Source organism: Piliocolobus tephrosceles, chromosome 17 (assembly GCF_002776525.5).
Source record: "Piliocolobus tephrosceles isolate RC106 chromosome 17, ASM277652v3, whole genome shotgun sequence".
Taxonomy (NCBI): domain Eukaryota; kingdom Metazoa; phylum Chordata; class Mammalia; order Primates; family Cercopithecidae; genus Piliocolobus; species Piliocolobus tephrosceles.
Genome location: NC_045450.1, coordinates 1794695 through 1820353, shown reverse-complemented (window position 1 = coordinate 1820353; position 25659 = coordinate 1794695). Strand labels below are relative to the sequence as shown.

At 65.0% G+C, this 25659-nt stretch overlaps 2 protein-coding genes across 2 annotated transcripts in view; one reads left to right on the top strand and one right to left on the bottom strand.

The window, feature by feature from the left end:
• The window catches only part of CACNA1H (calcium voltage-gated channel subunit alpha1 H), a 66663-nt gene extending 44687 nt beyond the window's left edge, over positions 1-21976 (top strand). Inside the window, exons 7-35 of the mRNA XM_023189259.1 lie at positions 668-983; positions 1126-1218; positions 2071-2860; positions 4425-4867; positions 5224-5375; positions 6594-6779; positions 7407-7524; positions 7682-7837; positions 8216-8306; positions 8457-8665; positions 9458-9838; positions 10476-10576; positions 10803-10926; positions 11014-11082; positions 11204-11388; positions 11590-11716; positions 11880-12005; positions 12118-12207; positions 12346-12538; positions 12898-12915; positions 14149-14300; positions 15345-15454; positions 15678-15811; positions 15942-16012; positions 17337-17415; positions 18366-18487; positions 18655-19090; positions 19295-19455; positions 20189-21976. Of these exons, the coding sequence (XP_023045027.1) occupies positions 668-983; positions 1126-1218; positions 2071-2860; positions 4425-4867; positions 5224-5375; positions 6594-6779; positions 7407-7524; positions 7682-7837; positions 8216-8306; positions 8457-8665; positions 9458-9838; positions 10476-10576; positions 10803-10926; positions 11014-11082; positions 11204-11388; positions 11590-11716; positions 11880-12005; positions 12118-12207; positions 12346-12538; positions 12898-12915; positions 14149-14300; positions 15345-15454; positions 15678-15811; positions 15942-16012; positions 17337-17415; positions 18366-18487; positions 18655-19090; positions 19295-19455; positions 20189-21202 (6247 nt within the window). The 3' untranslated portion in view covers positions 21203-21976. The remainder of the gene's footprint in view (positions 1-667; positions 984-1125; positions 1219-2070; positions 2861-4424; positions 4868-5223; positions 5376-6593; positions 6780-7406; positions 7525-7681; positions 7838-8215; positions 8307-8456; positions 8666-9457; positions 9839-10475; positions 10577-10802; positions 10927-11013; positions 11083-11203; positions 11389-11589; positions 11717-11879; positions 12006-12117; positions 12208-12345; positions 12539-12897; positions 12916-14148; positions 14301-15344; positions 15455-15677; positions 15812-15941; positions 16013-17336; positions 17416-18365; positions 18488-18654; positions 19091-19294; positions 19456-20188) is intronic.
• Positions 21859-25354, bottom strand: TPSG1 (tryptase gamma 1). Its single transcript, XM_023189260.2, has 6 exons — positions 25299-25354; positions 24733-24759; positions 23629-23800; positions 22845-23110; positions 22402-22547; positions 21859-22304 (listed from the first exon to the last, which is right to left on the bottom strand). Exons 1-6 carry the CDS (start codon positions 25342-25344, stop codon positions 21996-21998), a joined length of 966 nt encoding a protein of 321 aa, XP_023045028.1. The 5' UTR covers positions 25345-25354; the 3' UTR covers positions 21859-21995.
• Between the last annotated feature and the right edge of the window lie 305 nt (positions 25355-25659).

The following is a 25659-nucleotide window of genomic DNA, read 5'->3' as shown; positions in this document are numbered from 1 at the left end:
GGAACCACACCGTAGGCCCCCCGCCCCCAGTGCCCCGTCTTCTCAGCCCGCAGGACACGTTAGTCCCCACACTCCGTCCCCTCTCCTCACCCCGGGGTCCTCTCGTCCCTTACTCTGGAATCGCCTCTCCTCACGAGCTCAGGGTTCTCTCTCAGCCGTTGCCCTGCAGTCACCTCTCCTCACCCAAGGAGCCCTCAGCCCACGCCCCGGGGTCCCCTCAGCCCCTGTGTGGGATTTTCTCCACTCCCACTCTGGGGTCCCCTCCCCTAGTCCCTTGCCCCTCCCCTCATCCCCTTCCAGGAGGAGCTGAGGTCTGAGCCTGGGTTTCTGGCTCCTGGGTCCTCATCTCTGTTCTCTTATGCTGTTCTTTGTCAATTTTTGTGTCTATCTCTGTTCCTTTGTGTCTTTGTCTCTCTCTGGATTTGGGCTGAGGAGGGTGTGGTCTCTGCAGCACCACTGTGTCCTTGACTGCGGTTCTGGCTGTGTCCCCTGATCCTGGTCGTGACCCCCGTTCCTATCACGCCCCCTGACCCTAAATGTGCCTCCCTAACCGGGATTGGTCCCCTGGTCCTGACCCTGATCACGTCCCTGACCCTGATCGTGCCCCCGACCCTGACCGTCCCTGACCCTAATTGTACCTCTTGGCCCTGGTTGTGCCCATCCCCAGGAACAACAACCTGACCTTCCTGCGGCCGTACTACCAGACGGAGGAGGGCGAGGAGAACCCGTTCATCTGCTCCTCGCGCCGAGACAACGGCATGCAGAAGTGCTCGCACATCCCCAGCCGCCGCGAGCTACGTATGCCCTGCACGCTGGGCTGGGAGGCCTACGTGCAGCCACAGGCCGAGGGGGTGGGCGCCACGCGCAACGCCTGCATCAACTGGAACCAGTACTACAACGTGTGCCGCTCGGGCGACTCCAACCCCCACAACGGTGCCATCAACTTCGACAACATTGGCTACGCCTGGATCGCCATCTTCCAGGTGGGCAGCAAGAAGGTGGGACGGGGACCCTGGGGCACGGCAGGGGAGCGGGTGCAGGACTCATCCCCCAGCCGAGACCCCGGGGGCACGGGGAGGAGGAGGAGGGGTCGTGCGGGCCCAAGTCCAGCCACTGCCCCCCTAGGTGATCACGCTGGAAGGCTGGGTGGACATCATGTACTACGTCATGGACGCCCACTCGTTCTACAATTTCATCTATTTCATCCTGCTCATCATCGTGAGTGTGGGCGGCAGCGTTGGCCGTGATGGGCCCTGGTGTTCGCTGGCTGGAGGTGGGGCGGGGTACCTGGCTGGTCACAGGGGCTTCTGTCTGGCCTCTAGCTGAAGGGAGCACGTAGGGGAGGGAGGCAGAGCTTGCGGGGGTGGGGAGGTGCGGTTGGGGACCTCAAGAGGCCGTGCCATCACCTAGACAGGGTCCAGGCCTGTGGGTGCTGGCTCAGGGCGGAACAGCCAGGAGCACCTCTGGAGAGTATGTAGCCTCCCAGCGCAGCTTTCCACGGCGTGTGTGGCCCCAGGTGTGCTCCTCACCTGGTCCTCTCACAGGCCCCATGGGGTCCCAGCAGAGTTGGGTTAATCAGGCCGCAGACATCTGTGGGGTCCTGGGTATACCTAGAGCCACTCTGCGAGGACCCGGCAGGTAACAGAATCAGACAGACATCCCCAGCTTGTTCTCAGAGAGCAAGGGAGGAGAACGAGCAGAGATTTGCTGCACATTGGCTGGTGCTAAGGAGGAAACACACCTGGGGTGCTGGGGAGGGGAGAGCGGCCACCGCTGAGAGGGTCACCTCAAGGGCAGACCTGCAGGCGAAGGAGGGGCTGAGCCACATGGAGAAACAGGAAAGAAGGTTCCAGGTCTTTTGTCCCAATAGGCATAAAGCAGCTACTGTGTGCCGCCTGCTCCAGACGTGGGGGCTCAGCAGTGAACACCGCAGCAACCTGCCCATAGCAGGGCACCCCGCCCACTGTGCTTATGGCGTGGCCCCCACTCGAATAGGCAGCGCGCAGTAGGGCTCAGTGGCGAATCAGACTCACTCACTCACTGCCACCCACCTGCCCGCCCCCGTCACAGGTGGGCTCCTTCTTCATGATCAACCTGTGCCTGGTGGTGATTGCCACGCAGTTCTCAGAGACGAAGCAGCGGGAGAGCCAGCTGATGCGGGAGCAGCGGGCGCGCCACCTGTCCAACGACAGCACACTGGCCAGCTTCTCTGAGCCTGGCAGCTGCTACGAAGAGCTGCTGAAGTATGTGGGCCACATATTCCGCAAGGTCAAGCGGCGCAGCTTGCGCCTCTATGCCCGCTGGCACAGCCGCTGGCACAAGAAGGTGGACCCTAGCGCTGTGCAAGGCCAGGGTCCCGGGCACCGCCAGCGCCGGGCGGGCAGGCACACAGCCTCAGTGCACCATCTGGTCTACCACCATCACCACCACCACCACCACCACTACCATTTCAGCCACAGCAGCCCCCGCAGGCCCGGCCCTGAGCCAGGCGCCTGCGACACCAGGCTGGTGCGGTCCGGTGCGCCTCCCTCACCACCCTCCCCAGGCAGCCGACCACCCGACGCAGAGTCTGTGCACAGCATCTACCATGCCGACTGCCACATAGAGGGGCCGCAGGAGAGGGCCCAGGTGGCACATGCCGCCGCCACGGCTGCCGCCAGCCTCAAACTGGCCACGGGGCTGGGCACCATGAACTACCCCACCATCCTGCCCTCAGGGATGGGCAGCAGCAAAGGCAGCACCAGCCCCGGACCCAAGGGGAAGTGGGCCAGTGGGCCACCAGGCACTGGGGGGCACAGCCCCTTGAGCTTGAATAGCCCCGATCCCTACGAGAAGATCCAGCATGTGGTCGGGGAGCATGGTGAGGACCCAGCCCCACCCCATGGAGGAGGCAGTGGGACCTAGGCAGGGCGGGCAGGGGCTGCAGTGCGTCGTTCCTGCACCCACTCTGAGCAGTCTCATGAGCCCAGCTTTGGTTTGTGGAACAGACCAGCCATGCCTCTGGCACCCGTAAGAAGGGAAAAGAGGGAGGTCTTGTCCCCGTCAGTGCCAAACCAAGTCCCCTGTGGCCCACATCTCACAGCAGGAGTGCTGGCCCCCGAGGCGGGATTCTGAACCTGACAAGGCCTGTCAGACCCTCCTGGGCCAGCATCCGTTGCCCCTGCCCGGCTCCGAGAGGGACCATATGCTTGTGTCCCCAGTCTGGACGCTTCCCTGGAGGACTTGCAGCGCCCTTCGTGGCCATGGAGGCTGGCCATGGAGGCTTCTAGGTGGGGACACCGAGCGGGGGAGTGTGGGGGAGGTACCGTCACAGAGTCAGCCAGTCAGGAAGAGAGAGGCTGGTGCAGGGTTCTCCTACCCGGGGCCTGGGCCTCCGTTGACCAGGTGAATGGGAGACTCCAGGACCCCCAGATGGTTCCACACAGGCCTGGGGGTCCTTCCTGGTTCTGTACACAGATGTAGAGACACAGGCAGGGGTGTGTCTCCCGTGGCTGGGATGGGTGCAACTGAGGGTGCCAGGATGCTAGGTGCCCTCATGCACTGGTGCCCAGGGCATGCAGGCAAGAGTGTCAGGGGTGCGTGCTTCTAGCCCTTGAATTGTGGGAGTCCAGCCACTGTGCATCATGAGAGGCACACGGGTTCCAAAGATAGCATGGAAACATCACAGGATGGCTTGCTGGTCATTATTATGTCAGTTTGGTGTTGGAGTGATCGTGGTTTGCTTGCATGGAGTCAAACAGAATCCCATAGCTAACTTCGCCTGTGTGCTGTGGCTGCTGGGAAGTGCCTGGTGTTGTATTTCTGCAGATGGCACAGCCTAAGGGAGGCAAACGTCTCTGCACCTAAGTGTGTCCTTGCCCCAGCAGGAATGTGGCTGTGGGGGTTGGGCCTGTGTGCCCAGGTGTGTGTGTGAATGTGCCCAGTATGTGCCCGAATGTATGGCTTTTCTGATGTCTGTGGCTGCTGTCACCACGAACTAGTGGGCTTACAACAGTGGGAACTCTCAGCAATGGAGGCTGGTGGTCCAAAATCCAGGCGTTGCAGGGGTGCTTTCTCTGGAGCCTCTGGGGGAGAACTCTCACCTCTCCTACGTTCTGGTTTTGCCAATCCCTGGCTTGTCGACACGTCCCTGCGGTCTCTGTCTGTCTTCACGTGGCTGTTTGTTTTCTTCTTCTTGGAACAGTCATGGCTCAGGGCCCTCCCTACTCCAGGATAGCCTCATTCTTCATTCTTCATTTTAACTCATGACACCTGCAAAGATGCTACTTTCTGTGAAGTCCATTTGCAGGTTCTGGAGGTTGGACTCTGGATGGATCTTTTTGTGGGGGACACGTTCACCCTGCCGCTCCTGTGTGTGGGGGTTTCCGGGCCCCTGTGGCAGCACCACTGAGTGGGCCTGCCCCTGTCTGTGCCCTCTCCCACAGGACTGGGCCAGGCCCCTGGCCATTTGTCAGGCCTCAGCGTGCCCTGCCCCCTGCCCAGCCCCGCAGCAGGCACGCTGACCTGTGAGCTGAAGAGCTGCCCGTACTGCACCCGTGCCCTGGAGGACCCGGAGGGGGAGCTCAGTGGCTCAGAGAGTGGAGACTCAGATGGCCGTGGCATCTACGAATTCACGCAGGACGTCCGGCATGGTGACCGCCGGGATCCCATGCATCCGCCCCCTGCGACGGACACACCAGGCCCAGGCAGCCCCCAGCGGCGGGCACAGCAGAGGGCAGCCCCGGGCGAGCCAGGCAGGCTGGGCCACCTCTGGGCTACCTTCAGCGGCAAGCTGCGCCGCATCGTGGACAGCAAGTACTTCAGCCGCGGCATCATGATGGCCATCCTCGTCAACACCCTGAGCATGGGCGTGGAGTACCATGAGCAGGTGCGGGCCGGCCTGGGCACGGGGCTGGCTCCCTGTCATGCTTGCAGGGCCTGGGGAGTCTCGGGAGGCTTCCAGCAGCCCCAGTGCCTGACCTGATGGTAGGACAGTCAGGCAGGGCCCCAGAAAGCCAGGGATGGCGAGGATAGGAGACTAGGTATGCTGAGCCTCTGCCGGGGGGAACCTCCTCGGGGTCCTGGCCTCCTCTCTAGATAGCAACTCATGAGGCTCCTGAGATGCTGCTGCAGCCCTTCTGATCCACTGGGTCTTGATGCAGCCAAACCTGCTCCTAGATAAGTGCTGAGGAGGGTTGGGAGCCATGGATGGGGCCACCCGAGTGTCCCCACCTGTGCCTGCAGCCCGAGGAACTGACTCATGCCCTAGAGATCAGCAACGTTGTGTTCACCAGCATGTTCGCCTTGGAGATGGTGCTGAAACTGCTGGCCTGTGGCCCTCTGGGCTACATCCGGAACCCGTACAACATATTCGACGGCATCATCGTGGTCATCAGGTGGGTCCCCACCCGCTTCCCAGGCCAGAGGCTTCCAGGAAGCTCCACTGTCAGGCGAAGAACCCACCTGCAGAGCAAAACCCTGAGCACGGGAGGAAGTGCTGGCAACCACACAGCTCTTTATGACAAGTGCTGGCAACGACACAGCTCTTTATGACAAGCTGTGGGAAGCAGGTGCTTGGTGTCCCCAGTGCCCCAGGGGGCTGACTGTCCTGGGCAGAGTCCCTCCCCGACCCTATGCTTCCCTGCAGGCACTACTGCGTACACACCTGTTAGGTCAGCTGCATCTCAGAAGGATGTTTCTGGAAACTAGCAGAGCTGTTCCCTGCAGGAACAATGCAGGTGTGCAGTAGCCTGAGGGCTGAGATGTTTAGGGCCAGACCCAGCGAGAAAGACCAGCTTAAGCCGGGCGCGGTGGCTCAAGCCTGTAATCCCAGCACTTTGGGAGGCCGAGACGGGCGGATCACGAGGTCAGGAGATCGAGACCATCCTGGCCAACACGGTGAAAACCCGTCTCTACTAAAAATACAAAAACCTAGCCGGGCGAGGTGGCGGGCGCCTGTAGTCCCAGCTACTCGGGAGGCTGAGGCAGGAGAATGGCCTAAACCCGCGAGGCGGAGTTTGCAGTGAGCTGAGATCCGGCCACTGCACTCCAGCCTGGGTGAAAAAGAAGAACCCCGTCTCAAAAAAAAAAAAAAAAAAAAAGACCAGCTTAAAAGGCTGAATCATGTTTGCTGCTGGGGGAGCATTTGCCGCAACAAAATTAAACCAGAAAGGATTGGGAAAATTTGAGGGGAAATGCCGCCCGTCTTCCCCTGGAAGGAAGCTCATCCCTTGAGAGTAGAGGGGGGTGAGGGGTCTCACACCCCAGGGCAGGGAGCGGGTGAGCAGAATGGGCAAGCCAGGTCTGGCTGTGGAAGTCCTGGGACAGGAGAGCGTCCTCGGCGAAGGAGCTTCCTCGACCTGGCCGGAGCCAGGCTTCTGCTTTCCCGGGGGTGCTGGGGGCCAGACAGCCGCTGGGGCTGTCAGCAGGTCAAGAGGCTTTTGAGGTGCGTCTGCAGCTGCTCATGCCCCTCGATGCAGCCAGACTTGCTCCCATCTGTGGGATGCAGCACACGGGCCACTGTGGCTCCCCGGCTGCTAATCCTGCTTCCAGAGGGAGGAGGGCCGGGGTCGGGGACCATGGCCCCGCTGACCATCGCCCCCACCCATCCGCAGCGTCTGGGAGATCGTTGGACAGGCGGACGGCGGTCTGTCTGTGCTGCGCACCTTCCGGCTGCTGCGTGTGCTGAAGCTGGTGCGCTTCCTGCCAGCGCTGCGGCGCCAGCTTGTGGTACTGGTGAAGACCATGGACAACGTGGCCACTTTCTGCACGCTGCTCATGCTCTTCATTTTCATCTTCAGGTGGGCCCCCCAGCCCGCCCAGCGTCTCACCCCAGGGCATCTGCAGACACTCGGCCTCCGCTGCCCTCATTCGGGAAGCACTGATGGGGCACCTACTGTGTGCCACGCACTAGACATGCAGGGAGTCAGATGGCAGGGTGCAGAGATGGGTTGCCAGGTGGACAAGCTGGGGACTGACTCAAGGGTAGAGTGCCGGGGGTGGGGGCAGGCGCCAGGCTCCAACTGGGCTGTTCTAAGTGCCTGCTGGGTGCCAGTGTAGCCTGGAGCTCAGGGTCAGGGTCAGCTGGAGGGTAAGAAGCCAGGCAGGAGGGGTTCTCACGGTTCAGAGGGGCTGAATGAGGCAGGCGTCCCAGTTGCCGCCCGGAGCCAGAGTGGTCTCCCGACGTCTGTCCCGCCTCTGGTCTTGGTCCTCTCACCTGTAGAAGGGACATTACTGAGTTGTGGGGGGCAGGAAGTCCCTTCTAAGCCAGAGACTTCGGGCGCCCAGGGAGGGTGGGGGGCCAGGAGAGCCCAGACGGCCAGAGCCAGCCCTGCCCTCCCTCCTCCCACCCTCCTCCCCTCCCCCACCGTCTCCCCCTCAGCACACCCCTGCTTCCACCCTCAACACGCCCCTGTCCCCGCCCTCAGCATCCTGGGCATGCACCTCTTCGGCTGCAAGTTCAGCCTGAAGACGGACACCGGAGACACCGTGCCCGACAGAAAGAACTTCGACTCCCTGCTGTGGGCCATCGTCACCGTGTTCCAGGTAGTGCCCAGGGGTGCCCGCAGCAGCGCTGGCTGCCGAGTCTGGTCCCCAGAGAGGTGGATGTGCCGTCCTGCGTGCCCAGAGCTGCGTCCATCCCAAGGACTTGCTGGCATTTTGGGGCTGGGCTGACCACCCCGGTCCCCCTGCTGTCCCCCAGATCCTGACGCAGGAGGACTGGAACGTGGTCCTGTACAACGGCATGGCCTCCACCTCCTCCTGGGCCGCCCTCTACTTCGTGGCCCTCATGACCTTCGGCAACTACGTGCTCTTCAACCTGCTGGTGGCCATCCTTGTGGAGGGCTTTCAGGCGGAGGTGAGGAAGCAGGGAGAGGGGCTTCCAGGAGAAGGGGCTGCTGCCAGGAGGAGGGCGATGAGAAGCAAAAAGGGCTTTAGGTCGAGGGGAGGGGTGTGGGGGGCCTGCCAGGAGGTGAGGGATAGAGAAGGGAAGCCGGCTTCCACGAGGAGGGGGGCCTTCCAGAAGGAGCACGGAGGCCAGGAGCCCAGCGGAGCGGGCAGGGGTTGGTCTGGAGAGGCAGATTCCTCACCTACCTGCCCCCACCTTGGCAGTGAGATCATCCTCTGGGTCCTCCTGTCTACACCCCACCTCCCAGGCCGGCCCAGCCTTCCATCTGGCATGAGGGGTCCCCACTCACAGGGCCCTCATCCCTGCCTTGTGCTTTGCGGGGTACAGGGTGACGCCAACAGATCCGACACGGACGAGGACAAGACGTCGGTCCACTTCGAGGAGGACTTCCACAAGCTCAGAGAGCTCCAGAGCACAGGTGCGTGTGGTTGGTGGGTGGGCCGGGTTCTGGTGGGTGGAGTACGCCGGGCTGGCTGGGCAGGACCCCCAAGGGCATGTCCTAGGTGGGGGATTCCTGATCCTGGGAGCCTGGCAGGTCTAGGGGCCCGTTCCTCCTTCTGCCCCGCAGAGCTGAAGATGTGCTCCCTGGCCGTGACCCCCAACGGGCACCTGGAGGGACGAGGCAGCCTGTCCCCTCCCCTCATCATGTGCACAGCGGCCACGCCCATGCCTACTCCCAAGAGCTCACCATACCTAGACGCAGCCCCCAGCCTCCCAGACTCTCGGCGTGGCAGCAGCAGCTCCGGAGACCCTCCCCTGGGAGACCAGAAGCCTCCGGTAGGGGCCATCTCCTGCCCCAGCCCTCAGGCCCCTTCAGGTTTCCCCCACCTGGCTCTTTATGGCCTTCCCCAAAGACGAGTGAGGGTCCCTACGCCCATGCCCATAAAGTCCCCGCCCTGTGCAGAGACTGAGAAAGAGTGTTCTGGTTTCTGTAAATGGAAGCCGGGGCTGCTGTTCTGCGAGGCCGGTGTGAAGGCCCAACGGTCTAGCAGAGTGCGCAGCGCACAGCACGGGAAGACCCAAGGCAGCTAGGGGCAGAAGCATGCCCGGGAAACAGGAGGCAGGCCAGGCGGGGGTTCCGCTGCCACGAGAAGCAGCCTGATTCCCTTTACGGCCAGGGCATCTCTCTGGGTCCGGGGAACTGGAGGGGAGCAGTTTTGAAACAAACTCCAGGCAGTACCACCCGCATCAGTCACGGAGCACGGGAGTGGCCAGACGCCCTAGCAGGGGAGGAAGCGGGGTGGTTGTGAGGCTGAGCCACAGGCCCAGCGTGCTCCCGGGGACGCTGGGGCCACCTGCGCTTTGTCTGGTCCTGCGCTGGTTCTGGCCCCTGACCCAGCAGAGCCCAGGGCCTCACCCCCACGAGGCGGGCACCCTGACCCTCGTGAGCTGTGCCTGTGGTTGGCTCGGTGGGCCCCTAAAATCGCAGCCTCCACCGTGCTTCCTTGGCAGGGCTGTCTATGCATTAAATGATCCATGTGTGGTTTGCACACAGTAAGTGCTCCATAAATGCCAGCAGTTGGTGTTAATAGTGGTGCCGCCAGGCCACTGACTCCCGCCACCCCCCAGGCCAGCCTCCGAAGTTCTCCCTGCGCCCCCTGGGGCCCCAATGGCGCCTGGAGCAGCCGGCGTTCCAGCTGGAGCAGCCTGGGCCGTGCCCCCAGCCTCAAGCGCCGCAGCCAGTGCGGGGAACGTGAGTCCTTGTTGTCCGGAGAGGGCAAGGGCAGTACTGACGATGAAGCCGAGGACGGCAGGGCCACACCCGGGCCCCGTGCCACCCCACTGCGGCGGGCCGAGTCCCTGGAACCACGGCCGCTCCGGCCAGCCCCCCTCCCACCTGCCAAGTGTCGCGACTGCAACGGGCAGATGGTGGCCCTGCCCAGCGAGTTCTTCCTACGCGTCGACAGCCACCGGGAGGATGCAGCCGAGCTTGACGACGACTTGGAGGATGTGAGTGCATGGCCCTGGGCCCACAGCCGTCTCGCCTCCCTCCGTCTGGGGCAGGTTCCCTGAAGTGGGATATGAGATGGGATTCGGGGCATGGTGTTAACTGGGGAGATTCAGAAGGGGAGAAAAGCAGGCCAGGCCAGGGAGGAATCCGGCAGCATTCAGGGATTCAGCCACAGCGGATCCCAGAGTCCCCCCACTGCCATCTGGGGGCCGTGTACTAAACGATCCATGTACAGCCTGCATACGGGGGCTGCGCCCTGCACCATGGGTCAGCCGCTGGCTGAGAGCTGCTGCCGAGGCAGGGCCAGGCATCCACTAGACTCTTAGGCTTCTGTGGGTCAAGAACCACTCCCCAGAGCCAGGGGCCCAAGAGCACCCACTTACCTGGCGCCGTGGGCTCCCAGCATGGGTCACTCTGCCATCACCAGGGTAGGGAAGGAGGCGGTTGTGTGCTATGAGCCCCAGAGGCCAGAAAGCCAGAGCCCAAAGGCCAGTGGGTAAGGAGTGAGGATGGAGAAGGCTAGGAAGGTGCCAGCAGGAGGGCTCGGAGGAGTGGCTGAGCTGAGCGCGGAGGGCCCTGGTGGGGGCCGGGCAGGCAGGCACAGGGCTCTGAGAACCCGACTTCTCATTCCCCCAGAGCTGCTGCTTCCGCCTGCACAAAGTTCTGGAGCCCTACAAGCCCCAGTGGTGCCGGAGCCGGGAGGCCTGGGCCCTCTACCTCTTCTCCCCACAGAACCGGTGAGGAGGCCGGGTCAGGAGGCTACATGGCTGGTTCCAGCCCCCAGGACCCCCGCCCCCAGGTCCCCACTGGGCGGGGCTGGCACTTGGTGGATATTTCCGGGTGGGCACCCCTTCTCAGACCACAGGGACCGGGGCTGAAGCGGAGACCTGGCCAGGGCTGTCCTGCGACCCCCATCCACTCTGCTGTCTGTGCCCCACCTCTCACCCGCTCCCGCCCACCCAGGTTCCGCGTCTCCTGCCAGAAGATCATCACGCACAAGATGTTTGATCACGTGGTCCTCGTCTTCATCTTCCTTAACTGTGTCACCATCGCCCTGGAGAGGCCTGACATTGACCCCGGCAGCACCGTGAGTCAGCCAACCCCATCGTCCCACGCCGCCACGACCCCCAGGGCGGGATGGAGTGGACACAGCCCCCCCGTCCTCTCCCGGCAGGAGCGGGTCTTCCTCAGCGTCTCCAATTACATCTTCACGGCCATCTTCGTGGCGGAGATGATGGTGAAGGTACCGCGGGGCCCGGGGACTGCCCCTCATTCCCAGGCCCCCATTCTGCCCTCATCCCCACCCAGTTGCGTGCCAGCTTCCCAGGCCTGAGCCTGAGATCAGTGCCATTGGCCCTCCCCAGGTGGTGGCTCTAGGGCTGCTCTCGGGCGAGCACGCCTACCTCCAGAGCAGCTGGAACCTGCTGGACGGGCTGCTGGTGCTGGTGTCCCTGGTCGACATCGTCGTGGCCATGGCTTCGGCTGGTGGCGCCAAGATCCTGGGCGTTCTGCGCGTGCTACGTCTGCTGCGGACCTTGCGGCCTCTGAGGTGGGGACCAGGGGCACCCCTGGACTCCTGGGGCAACCTGGAAGCACAGTCCCCTGACGCCACTGTCCGTCGCTGCTCTCACAGTCCTGGGCTGTTCGCAGGCCGCCCAGTCATCCCCACCGTGGGGCCTTTGCCGAGCCGTGCCAGCGCCTGGCAGCTGCTGCCGTCGATGACCGCAGTGTACCCTTCACTGTTCTCCAGGGTCATCAGCCGGGCCCCGGGCCTCAAGCTGGTGGTGGAGACGCTGATCTCGTCACTCAGGCCCATCGGGAACATCGTCCTCATCTGCTGCGCCTTCTTCATCATTTTTGGCATCTTGGGTGTGCAGGTGTGTGGCCCCCACGTGCCCGGGGGTCTGTCTTCCCAGTGTGGTTCCCAGCAGTGCTACTGTGGGACGGGGAGGGACAGCTCGGGCCTCAGTCGCGCCCCAGGAGGCCCTGTGTGGGGTGGGGCACAGGCCGGGCCCTCTGCGTGACCGCCACACCCATCAGCTCTTCAAAGGGAAGTTCTACTACTGCGAGGGCGGCGACACCAGGAACATCTCCACCAAGGCGCAGTGCCGGGCCGCCCACTACCGCTGGGTGAGGCGCAAGTACAACTTCGACAACCTGGGCCAGGTGGGCAGGCGGCGGCAGGAGGTGGGGGGAGGGGTGTCCAGGACCCCCTGGAGCGGGAGGGCCAGCGACCCCAGCTCCAGCCCTCCTCAGGGACCCTGGCTCTGGCCCTCAGGCCCTGATGTCGTTGTTCGTGCTGTCGTCCAAGGACGGCTGGGTGAACATCATGTACGACGGGCTGGACGCCGTCGGTGTGGACCAGCAGGTGTGCACAGGCGGGTGGCCGGGTCACCTCGGGGTCTCCCCCGCGCGGCTGTCCTGGCCTCTGGGGACTCGTGGGGCCGTCCTGGGCAGGGCGCCTGGCGGGGCAGGTGGGCGGGGACCCACCAGCTCTGTGCCGCAGCCCGTGCAGAACCACAACCCCTGGATGCTGCTGTACTTCATCTCCTTCCTGCTCATCGTCAGCTTCTTCGTGCTCAACATGTTTGTGGGCGTCGTGGTCGAGAACTTCCACAAATGCCGACAGCACCAGGAGGCAGAGGAGGCGCGGCGGCGCGAGGAGAAGCGGCTGCGGCGCCTGGAGAGGAGGCGCAGGAGTAAGGCGCTCCCGGTGGCGGTGGCGGGTCGGTACCTATGTGCCCACCGGGCTCTCCAGCCCTGCCCGCTCCCACCCCAGCCTCCCCGAATGGCTCTGCACGCCACCTGCCTTGCCTGGGCCTGCATGGGGGCCGTGCCTTGGAGGGGCTGGCCGGAGAGGGCCGCTGGGGGAGTCCGCCACAGCAGGAGAGGAGGCACCCCCAACCCCATCCCCACTGCCCAAGGGGCAGGTTCCCCACCGAGTCCTCACTCCACAAGGAGCCAGCACAGCCCCCGAAACACGGGAGCTGAGGGAGAGCAGGGAGGGCTCCAGGCCCGAGCGCCCCCACGCCCTCAGACCATCTCCTTGTCTTTCCAGGCACTTTCCCCAGCCCAGGTACCGGCCCTGCCCTGCATGCCTCAGGCCCCGCTTCTGCGGCCGCTGCTGGGGGAAGGGCGGGCATTCCAGGCCTGCTGGGGTCCTCCGCAGGGTGGGCACAGGCAGCTGGAGGTGCTGGGTGTGTGGCCTGGGGACGGGCTGCGCTCGCCCACTGGTGCCCGGGCTGCTGTGTGCATGCATGCGTGTGGCTCTGCCCGGCTCACAGTCTGCCTGCATCTCTGCCGTGTGCACCAGGACACCCAGAGCAACGAGGGGCCACCCACACCCCCGCAGGCCTGTGGCTGCCGTGTGTCCTTGCTGGTCCAGCCCGACTGTCTGCTGGCCCCCTCTGGCTGCCCAGGCTGCACTGAGTGCTTCAGTGACTGCATGCTGGCCCGCAGAGCATGAGGGTCGGGCGGGGGGTGTATCCTGCTCTTCCAGGCCCTGGGCCAGTGGTCCCCACCCATGTGTGGTTCTGTGGCCGAGGCAGGTGCTGGGGTGTGGTGGCAGCTCACGCCTTCACCTGCGGGAGCTCCTCCTCGTGCGTGGAGGGGCCCTGGAGGCCAAGCGTTCAGTGCACACCTGCCTGGGGCACACACGCAGATGGTGGGCACCGACTTCAGATGGTCTGGAGTGTGGCAGACCCTAGACCACAGCCCATCGCCCCTTGGAGGATGGGGAGGGGAGGGACTTGGGCTGGTGGCCAGAAGGCAGGTCACACTCTTGTCTCTGCTCCAGTGAGGCCCTGTGGGCCCGGAGATGAGTGGGGCTGCTCTGCCCAGCCCTTCCTCAGTGTCTCAGCCTGAGGCCAGACCCGGAGTAGACCAGAGGCCCAGCCACGTGCTGCGCCAACCTGGGAGCTCCAGGAGGGCGGGGTGTGCCGGGCACCCAGGTGGGATGTGGGGAAGCCGTCTCAGCTTCGAACCCACTCTTGGGGGCTGCCCAGGACGCGGCCGCGTTGCTGAGGAGGTTAGTCAGTGGCCTGCCCCCAAGGCCTGCTCCAGCCCAGGCCTCCTGGCCTAGCCAGCTTCCCCAGGAGCTGCGTCTCACCTAGAACAGGGTCCCTTCCCTGAGAGAGTCCCCTCCTCCAGTCTGACTGAGGCCTGCCGTGAGGCAGGGCCAGCCCCATCTTCACATCTGAGCCGTGGGCCCCCACTTCTCCCCTGCACTTGGCCACCTGGGAAGAGAATGGGGTCTGCAGGAGCCCGGGGCAGCCCTCCCGCCTGGCGCTCACGGCCGCCCTCCCTGCAGAGGCCCAGCGCCGGCCCTACTATGCCGACTACTCGCCCACCCGCCGCTCCATTCACTCGCTGTGCACCAGCCACTATCTCGACCTCTTCATCACCTTCATTATCTGTGTCAACGTCATCACCATGTCCATGGAGCACTATAACCAACCGAAGGTGGGTGCGAGGGGCCCTTCCTTCCCGCAGACCAGGGCGGCGAGGGGGCCAGGGACTGGGGCACCCCCAGTGGGGCAGCTGACAGCACGTACAACCCAGGACTGGCGCTCCGCTGAGCCCTCACGGGTTTGCATGGGGGATGTGGAGATTTTGTGTGAAAACAAGTCTTTCTTTTAACATTGATTGAAACTCCCCTCCCCCTGCCCTGGGGGCCCCTCCCCAGCCTGGCCGTGCATGTCCTGCCGGTGAGGAGGGGCTGGCAGGCGGTGCATGTCCCATCGTGGGGAGACTGGCAGGAGACAGGCAGGCCTGAGGGCCTGAGGTGGAGTTTCTCTTTACTCCGGTCCCTCTATATCCCCTCCTTTCCTCAGTGGAAGGACGTGGTCCTCCCAGCCTTCCAGAGGAGGGAGGTAGTCTCTGGGTAGCAGTAAGCCTTTGAGGCTGAGCGGACTCAGCTCTGTGGAAAGCATTTTGTGTGGAGCTGAGGATGGCCGTGGCCAGAGACCAGGAGCCTGGACTGGGAGGGGCAGGGTCTTCCCTCCCCAGAGGTTCGTCCTCAGAGGATGGGGGGCTCCAGGGTCCATCCGGGCAATGCCTCCCAGCTCAGCCCGGGCTGCATACTGTAGGTGCTCAGAGTTGGGCCCTGTGAGCCCATGTTCCCGTGCCCCCGAGGTGCTCAGGTCAGTAGAGGATGGTTGGGAGGCCAGGACACTGCCGCCGGGGCGCACGGATGGCTGCAGCGTGTGAAGTGGGCGGGCAGCTCCGGGTGGCTTCCCGGACCGGAGACCGTGGCGTTCAGCTGGGCCTGTGGATGCTGGGAGAGTAGCTTTCACTCATTCACCTGGTCAGACGCTTCGGAGCGCTGCGTGTATGCTGGGCTGGCGGAGGGCAGAAGAGGCTCCCGGTGCCCAGGGAGGAGCTGCTGAGCTGACCTGGGAGCTTCCGGGCCGGCCCCCGGGGTCACTCACAGGCATGCAGAGTGGGAGCCAGGGGAAGAGGGGTGACCCCAGCCCCACCTCAGCCAGCCCGACCCTCCACCCCCAGTCGCTGGACGAGGCCCTCAAGTACTGCAACTACGTGTTCACCATCGTGTTTGTCTTCGAGGCTGCACTGAAGCTGGTGGCATTTGGGTTCCGTCGGTTCTTCAAGGACAGGTGTGTGGGGCAGGGCCGTCTCGGATTCTGGGGGCCCCTCAGGGCTCTAGGGGCTGGGGCAGGTGAGGCCGCAGGCTTTTCCACGGGGGTCTGCAGAAGTGATGCTGCTGAGCCGAGGTAGGGACCCCGGGCGTGCGCACCGAGCTGAGGTGGGGACCCCGGGCGTGCGCACCGAGCTGAGGTGGGGACCCTGGGCGTGTGCACTGAGCCTGCAGCCTCACAGGTGGAACCAGCTGGACCTGGCCATTGTGCTGCTGTCGCTCATGGGCATCACGCTGGAAGAGATAGAGATGAGCGCCGCGCTGCCCATCAACCCCACCATCATCCGCATCATGCGTGTGCTCCGCATCGCCCGGGGTAGGTGCCCGTGCGCCCGCCAGGTGCTCTCTGCGGGTGGAGGGTGGGGCCTCGGCCTTAGGTGGGAGTGAGGGTAGGTGCGACCGGGGTCCCCAGCCCAGCCCTGCTGACGCTCAGCTCCTGGTCCTAGTGCTGAAGCTGCTGAAGATGGCCACGGGCATGCGCGCCCTGCTGGACACCGTCGTGCAAGCCCTGCCCCAGGTAGGTGGAGCCCTCACCATCCTCAGCGCAGGCCCCACACGCCCCTGAAAGATGAGGTTGCAGGGAGGGCCTCGCCGCCCCCACTCTCCCTCATTTGTCTCTCTGGTCCCTCGGTTGTGCGACGGCTGAAGCCAAGTCCCTGCTGTGTGCAGTGCGTGGCTTGGCTGGGCTGGCAGAGGTGGATCCAGCCGCTGCCCTCTGGCCTCGGTCCTCTGGGCAAGACTCATAACTGGGGCCACCTGTCCAGTGCACTTCCAGAGGCAGGGCCGTGGAGAGCCGGAGGGATCCAGGCAGAATGCAGCAGGTGGCCAGGGTGGGTGTGTGTGCGCCCAGGACCACGCCCAGGATGCAGGCGTCAGCCGCAGGCCCGGGTCCCCCTCGGAGCCCACATGGGCCCAGCCGCCCTGCTTCCTGTGACCCTGGACCCTGCCCACATGCTTTCTGGCCTCCACAGCCAAGAGACCCAATGCAGTGTCCCATCCGTAGCCTCTAGTCCACCTGTCCAACCCTTGTGTCCGTCCATCCACCAGCCCCGCCACGTTCCCAGCCACCCCTCACCCCCACGGCTGCCCATGCACCCGGCACCTCCTCTTCCCAGTCATTTCCCGTCTCTGCGCCATGTGTCAGTTGCCCCCTGCCTGTCTTCTGCCTCCCACCTCAGCCATCCCCACTCACCGTGTCCTCAGCGGCGTGCCTAGCTTCGTCCAAGTAACACTCCCGAGGGCCCGGTGCCGCTTCCCCAGGTGCTCAGCTGTGCAGAGGAGGGACGTGGAGTAGGGCAGGCCAGGCCAGCCTTGGAGGGTGCGCCGCCCGGCGGAGCTGTGTGTGCAGATGCTGGGGCTGCTGGGGTGGTCCACAGGAGAGCTGTGACAGGGGAGGGGTGAGGCCCAGGCCACCTGCCAGGACCCCTCAGTCAGCGGCGTGCTGGCCTGGGCCCTGCCATGAAATCTCTGACGTAGCCCCTGAACAGGGTGGGCGAGAGCCCCGGGGGAACCTGCTGGGCAGAGTATGGAGTGGGCTCCAGACCAGAGGCTGATGCTCAGGGGGAGGGCGGAGGGAGAGAGCAGCCAGTGTGCGCCAGCACGGAGGGGTAGGTTGTGTCTGTCTACCTGGTGGGGCCGTGGAGCCCCGGAAGGGGCGTGGGGCTGAGGAGCGGGGGTCCCCGCCCAGCTCTGGGAGCTTGCTTCCACTTGGCTTGGGCTGGGAGCGCCTGGAAGAGGGTGGGCAGGTGGGGCCTGGTGGCTGAGGCGCCGAGTGCCCTGCCGCATGGGCTGAGGCCTCCCTGCCCGCCCGCCTGACCCGGCTCTGGTTCTCTCTCATGTAGGTGGGCAACCTGGGCCTTCTTTTCATGCTCCTGTTTTTTATCTATGCTGCACTGGGAGTGGAGCTGTTCGGGAGGCTGGGTGAGTGGCCCCTGCGCCCTCCTCCTGGCACACACGGCGTCCTGACAGGCACCCCCGTGCCCATTCACTCACAACGCAGTCACATGCCTGCGCACAGTGTGGGGCCTGATGGGGGCCACACACCCGCTGGGCGTTCTCACCCGGGCCTGCGTCCGAGCCTTTTGTGCACGAGGCCAAGGCTCCCGTGTCGACGCAGAGGCCGGCACCCAGGCTCGTGACACGTATGCGGGCGCGCACACAGGAACACGGACACGGGGATGCCTGCCACACACGAGGGGAAGCGAGTACACGTGGAGATGTGCACACACATTTGGAAACACGCCGCCATCCTTAATGCCACGTGGTCCCAGGAGACAAATGCTGGCTGTGTTCCCTCACCTGGTGACTGTAGCCTCCTGAGGCCCCCACCCAGGCCTCAGCCTCAGCCCAGGCTGGGCGGAGCAGGCGAGGACCCTCCCTAAGCCAGGCTGGGCGGAGCAGGCGGGGACCCTCCTTAGATGACCCAGCCCTGCCCCTACTGGTCCCACTTCAGACAGCCCAGTCCCTGCCAGGTCCCTCCCCCAAGCCCCGTTCTGACGGGTGTGACATTGTCACAGTCCAGCATCTGTCCACCGGGCAAGTTGATTCTGGTCAGCCGGCACCCACCTACCCCCCACCACGCACGGTCCCAGACACAGACAATGATGTTTCTTCCGTGGTTTGGGGTCGCAGCTACCAAGCCCGATGAGTCCCAGCCAAGGTGTGGCAGCAGAGGCCTCAGCCCAGGGGCTCCGGCCTCACACCCAGGGTCAGCCTCTTCTGGGCAGGTAGAACCACCGGGGCCTCGTCATCCACATCCTCTGGGCTGACCCTGCCTCTGGGCTCCCCAGGGGGCATGTGGAGGCTGGGTGCGTGTCCCGCCTCCGCCCAGAGCAGGCGCGGCTGACCGGGTGGCGTGTCCCTCCCTTCAGAGTGCAGCGAAGACAACCCCTGCGAGGGCCTGAGCAGGCACGCCACCTTCAGCAACTTCGGCATGGCCTTCCTCACGCTGTTCCGCGTGTCCACGGGGGACAACTGGAACGGGATCATGAAGGTACCTGCCGTGGCCGTGAGCCTGGCGCCTGGCGGCCCCAGCGGGGTTTCAGGTTTTCCCAGGACGGCCGGGTCCGCCCTTGCCGGGCGGGGGGAAGGGGACGGCACTCCCAGGGCTGTGCCCACAGGTGGGTATGGAGCCCAGCCTGCAGCTGCCCCCCGCCGCAGGACACGCTGCGCGAGTGCACCCGTGAGGACAAGCACTGCCTGAGCTACCTGCCGGCCCTGTCGCCCGTCTACTTCGTGACCTTCGTGCTGGTGGCCCAGTTCGTGCTGGTGAACGTGGTGGTGGCCGTGCTCATGAAGCACCTGGAGGAGAGCAACAAAGAGGCGCGTGAGGACGCGGAGCTGGATGCCGAGATCGAGCTGGAGCTGGCGCAGGGCCCCGGGGGGGCACGCCGGGCGGATGCAGACAGGCCTCCCTCGCCCCAGGAGAGTCCGGACACCCCAAACCTCCTGGTCGCACGCAGGGTGTCCGTGTCCAGGATGCTCTCGCTGCCCAACGACAGCTACATGTTCCGGCCCGTGGTGCCCGCCTCGGCGCCCCACCCCCGCCCACTGCAGGAGGTGGAGATGGAGACCTATGGGGCCGGCACCCCCTTGGGTACGGCAGCCAGTGGGGCCAGCAGGAAAACACGGACTGGGTGGGAAGCAGGACAGGGCAGTGAGAAGGAGGAGGGCCGGACAGGGAGGGAGATGGGGCAGGCCGGGGCTGGCCAGGAAGGAGGATGGTGGCAGGTTGGGGGTGGGTGGAAGCTGGGCAGGAACGCGGGGCAGAGCTGCCAGCTTAGATTCTCCCCTGCCCCAGACTCCGTTGCCTCTGCACACTCGCCGCCTGCGGAGTCTTGTGCTTCCCTCCAGATCCCATTGGCTGTGTCGTCCCCAGCCAGGAGCAGCGAGGCCCTCCACGCTCTATCCCCTCGGGGCACAGCCCGCTCCCCCAGCCTCAGCCGGCTGCTCTGCAGACAGGTAGGAGAAGCGGTTGCCTGCAGTGGAGGCTGGCAGGGGTGGGGGCCTTACAGGGACGCCTTCTCTCGTCTGAAGGACCAGCAGATGAGGACAAGGGCCAGGGAGGGCGGCACTGGGTCCTTGCGGCTCCGAAGTTTCCTGCCTGCTGCTGGGTGGATCTCGGAGCACTGGGACCGGGTGGGGCTTCAGGCCTGTGAGCCTGTGGCTACAGAGCTCCTGGCTACGGGGACCGGAGTCTTGGACCCAGAGCCTCAGGCCCCATGGTGGGCAGACAGTGGCTTCTCCGGTCCTGGCTTGTGCGCAGATGTCCCAGCCTCACTGACTTGCAGCCTCAGCTCCTCTTCCTGCTTCTCCCTGCTTCTTACTGCCCAGTGCAACACCCCGTACCGCATGGGAGCAGTTCGGAGAGCCCCATCGTGGGGTGCCCAGCTGGGCTGCTGGTGTCCCGGGGTGGGGAGGTGGCTTCAGCCTCAGCTCTGTGCCCCTGGGGGCCATGGCATCTTTGCCTGCAGAGCAGCGGGTACAGGCTTTCCCCAGGAGCCTCACAGGTCAGGAGTGAGACTGGGATGTCCACGCCAGTGGCTTCCAGCCCCATCTCGAGGGTCAGGAGCCACCCAGGGGACCTGCCCACTTTGGCCTCTCCAGGACCTGGATGGTGAGGGGTCCCCGAGCCCTGGCCACCAATAGGGCTCTCCCAGGTTCCTGCTCCTCACTTTGCCTCCACGCCCCACAGGAGGCTGTGCGTGCCGATTCCTTGGAAGGGCAGATTGACAGCCCTAGGGACACCCTGGACCCTGCAGAGACTGGCGAGAAAACCCTGGTGAGGCCGGTGTCTCAGGGGGGCTCCCTGCAGTCTCCCCCACGCTCCCCACGGCCCGCCAGCATCCGCACCCGGAAGCACACCTTCGGACAGCGCTGCGTCTCCAGTCGAACGGCGGCCCCGGGCGGAGAGGAGGCCGAGGCCTCGGACCCAGCCGACGAGGAGGTCAGCCACATCACCAGCTCCGCCTGCCCCTGGCAGCCCGCGGCCGAGTCCCAGGGCCCTGAAGCCTCTCCAGTGGCCGGCGGTGAGCGGGACCTGCGCAGGCTGTACAGCGTGGACGCTCAGGGCTTCCTGGACAAGCCGGGCCGGGCGGACGAGCAGTGGCGGCCCTCGGCGGAGCTGGGCAGCGGGGAGCCTGGGGAGGCCAAGGCCTGGGGCCCCGAGGCCGAGCCCGCTCTGGGTGCGCGCAGAAAGAAGAAGATGAGCCCCCCCTGCATCTCGGTGGAACCCCCTGCGGAGGATGAGGGCTCCGCGCGGCCCCCTGCAGCGGAGGGCGGCAGCACCACCCTGAGGCGCAGAACCCCGTCCTGTGAGGCCACCCCTCACAGGGACTCCCTGGAGCCCACAGAGGCCTCGGGCACCGGAGGGGACCCTGCAGCCAAGGGGGAGCGCTGGGGCCAGGCCTCCTGCCGGGCCGAGCACCTGACCGTCCCCAGCTTCGCCTTCGAGCCGCTGGACCTCGGGGGCCCCAGTGGAGACCCTTTCTCGGACGGTAGCCACAGCGTGATCCCAGAACCCAGAGCTTCCTCTTCAGGGGCCACAGTGCCCCTGGAACCCCCGGAAACAGAGCCTCCCGTGCCCGTCAGTGACCCCCCAGAGAAGAGGCGGGGGCTGTACCTCACAGTCCCCCAGTGTCCTCTGGAGAAACCAGGGTCCCCCTCAGCCACCGCTGCCCCAGGGGATGGTACGGATGACCCCGTGTAGCTCGGGGCTTGGTGCCGCACAGGGCTTTGGCACCGGGGTCTGGGGGCCCCGTTGGGGTGGTGGCCCAGGTGGAGCCGTGCGTGGACCCTGACTTGGGTCCCGTCGTGAGCAGAGAGGCCCGGGGAGGATGACAGCCCAGGCCCTGGTTCTCTGCCCAGTGAAGCAGGAGTGGCTGCTGGGCCCCGCGAGCCCCCGTCCGTTCTGGTTTGGGCTTCTTGGAGTTCTGCTGCCAGCCGAGGCTGTGCGGGCGGCTGGGTCAGCGTCCCTTCGTGAGAGAAGCTGTGTTTGTGGGACGAAGACCAGGCACCCGCCAGAGGGGAAGGCACCAGGCTGCGTCCTCTCAGGCCACGCATTGTTACAGGACACTCACTGGGGGCCTGGGCCCTTACCGGCAGCAGGTGCGGCCACCGCGGTCCAATGCCACCTTCACTCACAGTCTGAGTTCTTGTCCGCCTGTCACGCCCTCACCACCCTCCCCTTCCAGCCACCACCCTTTCCGTTCCGCTCGGGCCTTCCCAGAAGCGTCCTGTGACTCTGGGAGATGGTGACATCACATCACTAAGGAGCCGACCCCGTGGAGTAACGCGCCCGGCGCCGACGCAAATCGGGCCTCCCCTCCATCTGGGGGCTTTGGCCGCGAGATTCCCGTTGACACCTTTGTTCTGTGTGCTTTTAAATTCAGGTTAAATGTTGCAATAATCGGATGCAGAAGACTCAGCTTCTCAAAGGAGAGGGAGGGGGCGGAGCGGAATAAATAGTAACTTATTTAAGAAATGCACTTGGATTCCTGCCGTCAGTCAGGGGCGGGGAAGGGAGCACCATCCCCAGACAGGCGCAGCAAGCACTTGGCCAGCAGGACACAGGAGACTAGCAGAAGGAAGAGGCCGGGGAGGAAGAAGCCAGCCAGGAGGGCAAGCCTGGGGTACTCAGACCCTGAGCCGCCTGAGGCTGTGGTGTGGCGGCGGATCCAGCTCACGTAGGCGGGGACACGGGTGTAGACCCCTGGCCTGTTGGGGCGGCTGCAGCCCTCGCCCCAGCTCACAATGCCGGCCTGCACCCAGACACCGTTCACCTGGCAGACCAGAGGCCCCCCAGAGTCATCCTGAGGACAGAAGGCGAGCGTTGGGAGCCGAGAAGGTGGGGAGCCCCTCCCTGGGCTGCACCTGCCCCCGTCCTCTGTCACGGCCTGGCGGGCTCACCTGGCAGGCGTCCCCGGGGCCCTGGGCACACAGCATGTCGGGCTGAAGGATGCTGCCCCCAGGGCCAGGGTAGTCCCGGCGGCAGGTCTCTGTGTCCACCACGGAGACTGCCACCTCCTGAAGGCTGTACGGGGGTGGCAGAGGCTCTGGGGTGGGGGAGACAGGCTTCAGGGAAGGTTGGAGCACCAGGCCCTGCCCTGGGGGGACGGGAGACCTTGCCAGACACCAGTGCCACTGGGACCCTCGTCATGGCACGTGATCTGATGTTTGGCCGCTGCTCTGGACCCACACGATAGGCTTTGAGAAGGGACAGGCAATGGGGGCGGCCTTGGCCGGGTGTGGAGGCCACCAGGAGCAGGTGGTGGCATCAGCGTCCCTCAAACCAGTTCTCTTCAGCTGCCCTTGCCTCCCGCCATCCCAGCATCCCCACGCAGGCTCCTCACCTCCCTCCCGCGTGTAGCCCCAGCCGGTCACCCAGCACTGGCTCCCAGGGCAGAAGTCATCTGAGGCCTCCGGGAGGCAGACGGGCAGGATCCGGCTGGAGAGGGTCACGGGGACGCTGAGTTGCACCAGGGCGATGTCCCCGCTGGACCCCGGCGGTGCTGAGGGGCTGGAGTGCACGATGATTTGCCTCACGGTGGAGAAGTGGGGAGACAGAGTGATCTCCAGCTCCCCCAGGTGCACCTGGTAATCGGAAGAGTTCAGGGACCTGGGAGGGAAGGTGGGTGGGTGTTGCGGGCATCTGTGCCCTGAGGGGCTGGCTGCAAAGGCCGGAGGTCAGCATCGGCCCTGCCCAGACCCCACCCCTGCGGGCCTCCGAAGCCCATCTCTTCCCTCCTGGGCTCGGGACACACACAGCCTGGGCAGTGGCCTCGCCCTCCAGGGTCCAAGGACCACGGCAGCACCTTGGGGTTCCTGCCAGCCCCCGGAAAAGCCAGTAGCACACCCGAGACCAGCAGGGGCTGGTCAGGAGGCAGATTGCGAGCTCAGTTTCACATGAAGAGACAGTGGCGGGGGTGCGGGAGGGAGCTGTCGGTCCCTAGAGGGAAGCAAAGACGGCAGAACCTCACAGAGGGGGCAGCCGGCCCCTCCCTTTCCACTGGAAGGAAACGGGCCCAGAGTTCCCGAGCCTCAGAGTGAGTCAAGACCCAGTGGAGGCCTGTGCGCTGGCGTAGGCCCCACTCAGGCCTGGACGTTCAGGCTGCCCCTGCCCAGCCGGACACTCACCCGTAGAAGCAGTGGGCAGCCGTGAGCACCCACTGGGGGCTGAGCAGGGACCCGCCACACACGTGCACCCTCCGCAGGCGGAGGCTGGCCTGCCATGGCCATGCGCCGGCCCGGGCCGTGTGGCCCCCCACGATCCGGCCTCCTGCATCCGAATGCTGCGGCTGGCCACACCCTAAGTCGGAGGAGGAAGGGGTGGCTGGTGGGGATCCCAAGAAGCCTTCCCTGACCACACCTGCCTTTTCGGGGACTTCCCTCTTCAGCTCCCCCGTCTACCGGCCTTTCCCCACAAGCATCGCGGGTGCAGCAGAAACGACACCCTGGCGGCCGTGCACGCGCCCGGTGCGCAGGCTGCGGCTTCTAAGTGCCGTGCTCCACAAACTAACCAGGGCTCCCGGGCAGCTAGAAAGGAGCTGAGAGAACGGTGGAGCCCCCGAGAAGGCCCAGGATGCTGGGAGTGGCTGCCTGGCGGGCAGTTTTCCTTCACGGGAGGTGGAGATATTCGGAGCTGGATAGAACTGGGGGGTACACGGCACTGTCCAAGGTGCTCGGGGCCTCTGAATTGGACGCTTGATAATGTAACTTTATCTTCTGTGAACTTCACCTCAGTAAATTAAGAAGAAATTAGGAAGTCGGCTTGAGGCCCACTGGCCACACCTGGGGCCGCCTGAGCTGGATAATTTTGCTGGCAATGGAATGTGGCCACTCGGCTGAATGGAAGGGAAGCTGGGATGTAGACGGATGTAGATATTTACAGATAGGGAGTGGGTCTGGGGGTGGGGCATGGCCTCTCCTGCACAGCAAAGCCCCCAGCTGGTTCCTGGGCCACGGTGGGGACCCTGCGGGGAGGAAGTTCAAGGAGAGCCAGGTTGTTTTCATGGCCTCAAAGCATCTGCCAAGGTACAAACTGACCGCAGTGGTGGGGGAGACAGCCCCTGCCGCAGACCCCGGCCAGCCTCCCTCAACCGAGAGATGTCAGCAGAAACCACCTGACAAACTATGGCCTCCCCAGTGGGACCCCCAGGGAAGGAGAGGGTCGTCTCCGAGGCCCCCCTGCCAGGCCTTGCCTGCACCCACCCCCACACTCCACACCTGTTGGAGACGTACCTGGCTGCAAAGCCCCGAGGGACACACCTGCGGGAAAGAGACGGAGGGCCCAGGATGGAGGGGAGCTGCCGAGGGGAGGGGTGTGCAGGCTCCAGAGGCCCCTGCCACACACCTGCCAGGCCTCAGGGTGACGCTGGGGTGGGCTCTGGCCCTGGGCGGACGGGCCCGGCCTGCTGAGGCTGGGTCAGCCGCTGTCTCACTGACCCAGGGCTGGGTGGAACCAGCTGCAGGCCATAAACAGCAGCTGGAGGCCGGGCGTTTGGCCTCAGGCCTGGGCCTTCTCCCCACCCTCCAGGTCCTCACGGGAGAAATCACCAGTATTCTGGGTCCTGGGACTCCCGGCACCCCCAACTTCCACCCGCACCTCCCTCCTGCCTCTGTCCCCAGGCACGGACAGCCGGGCCTCCAGCCAGGGGTGCAGTCTCTGCAGAGGAGACACGGGGCCCCACGGGATGGGGACTCAGCGTGTTTCTCCCTCGGGCACCAGCCCCCAGCTTCACCCCCTCCAGGGGTCCAGGCAGGGAGCAGATGCCCCCCCATCCTCATACCCAGGCCAGGTCACCCACCGGGCACAGCCAGGACCAGCAGGAGGCCGCGGGCCCCGAGGGCCATGGTGTCTGCCCACTGTAGGGAGAAGGAGGAGGCCCCGCCTGACCCTTGGACCTGCTGGGCGTGGGGGGTTAGGAGTGGTCACACACCTGCTATGAGGCAGGGCGGGAGGATGGAGGAGGCTGGAGTTCCACAGACGGCCCCACCTGTTCCTTCTGCACGTCTCCTAAGAAGGGTCGTCATCTCTGGTTTATCCCCATGTGGATGCCACAGCCCTGGCACCAAGTAGCCAGCAAGGCCCAAAGGCGCAGTGGTGAAGGACAGAAAGCAAGCGCCACTTCTCCGGGGCCAGGGCTGAGGGAGAGGTAAGTATTCGTG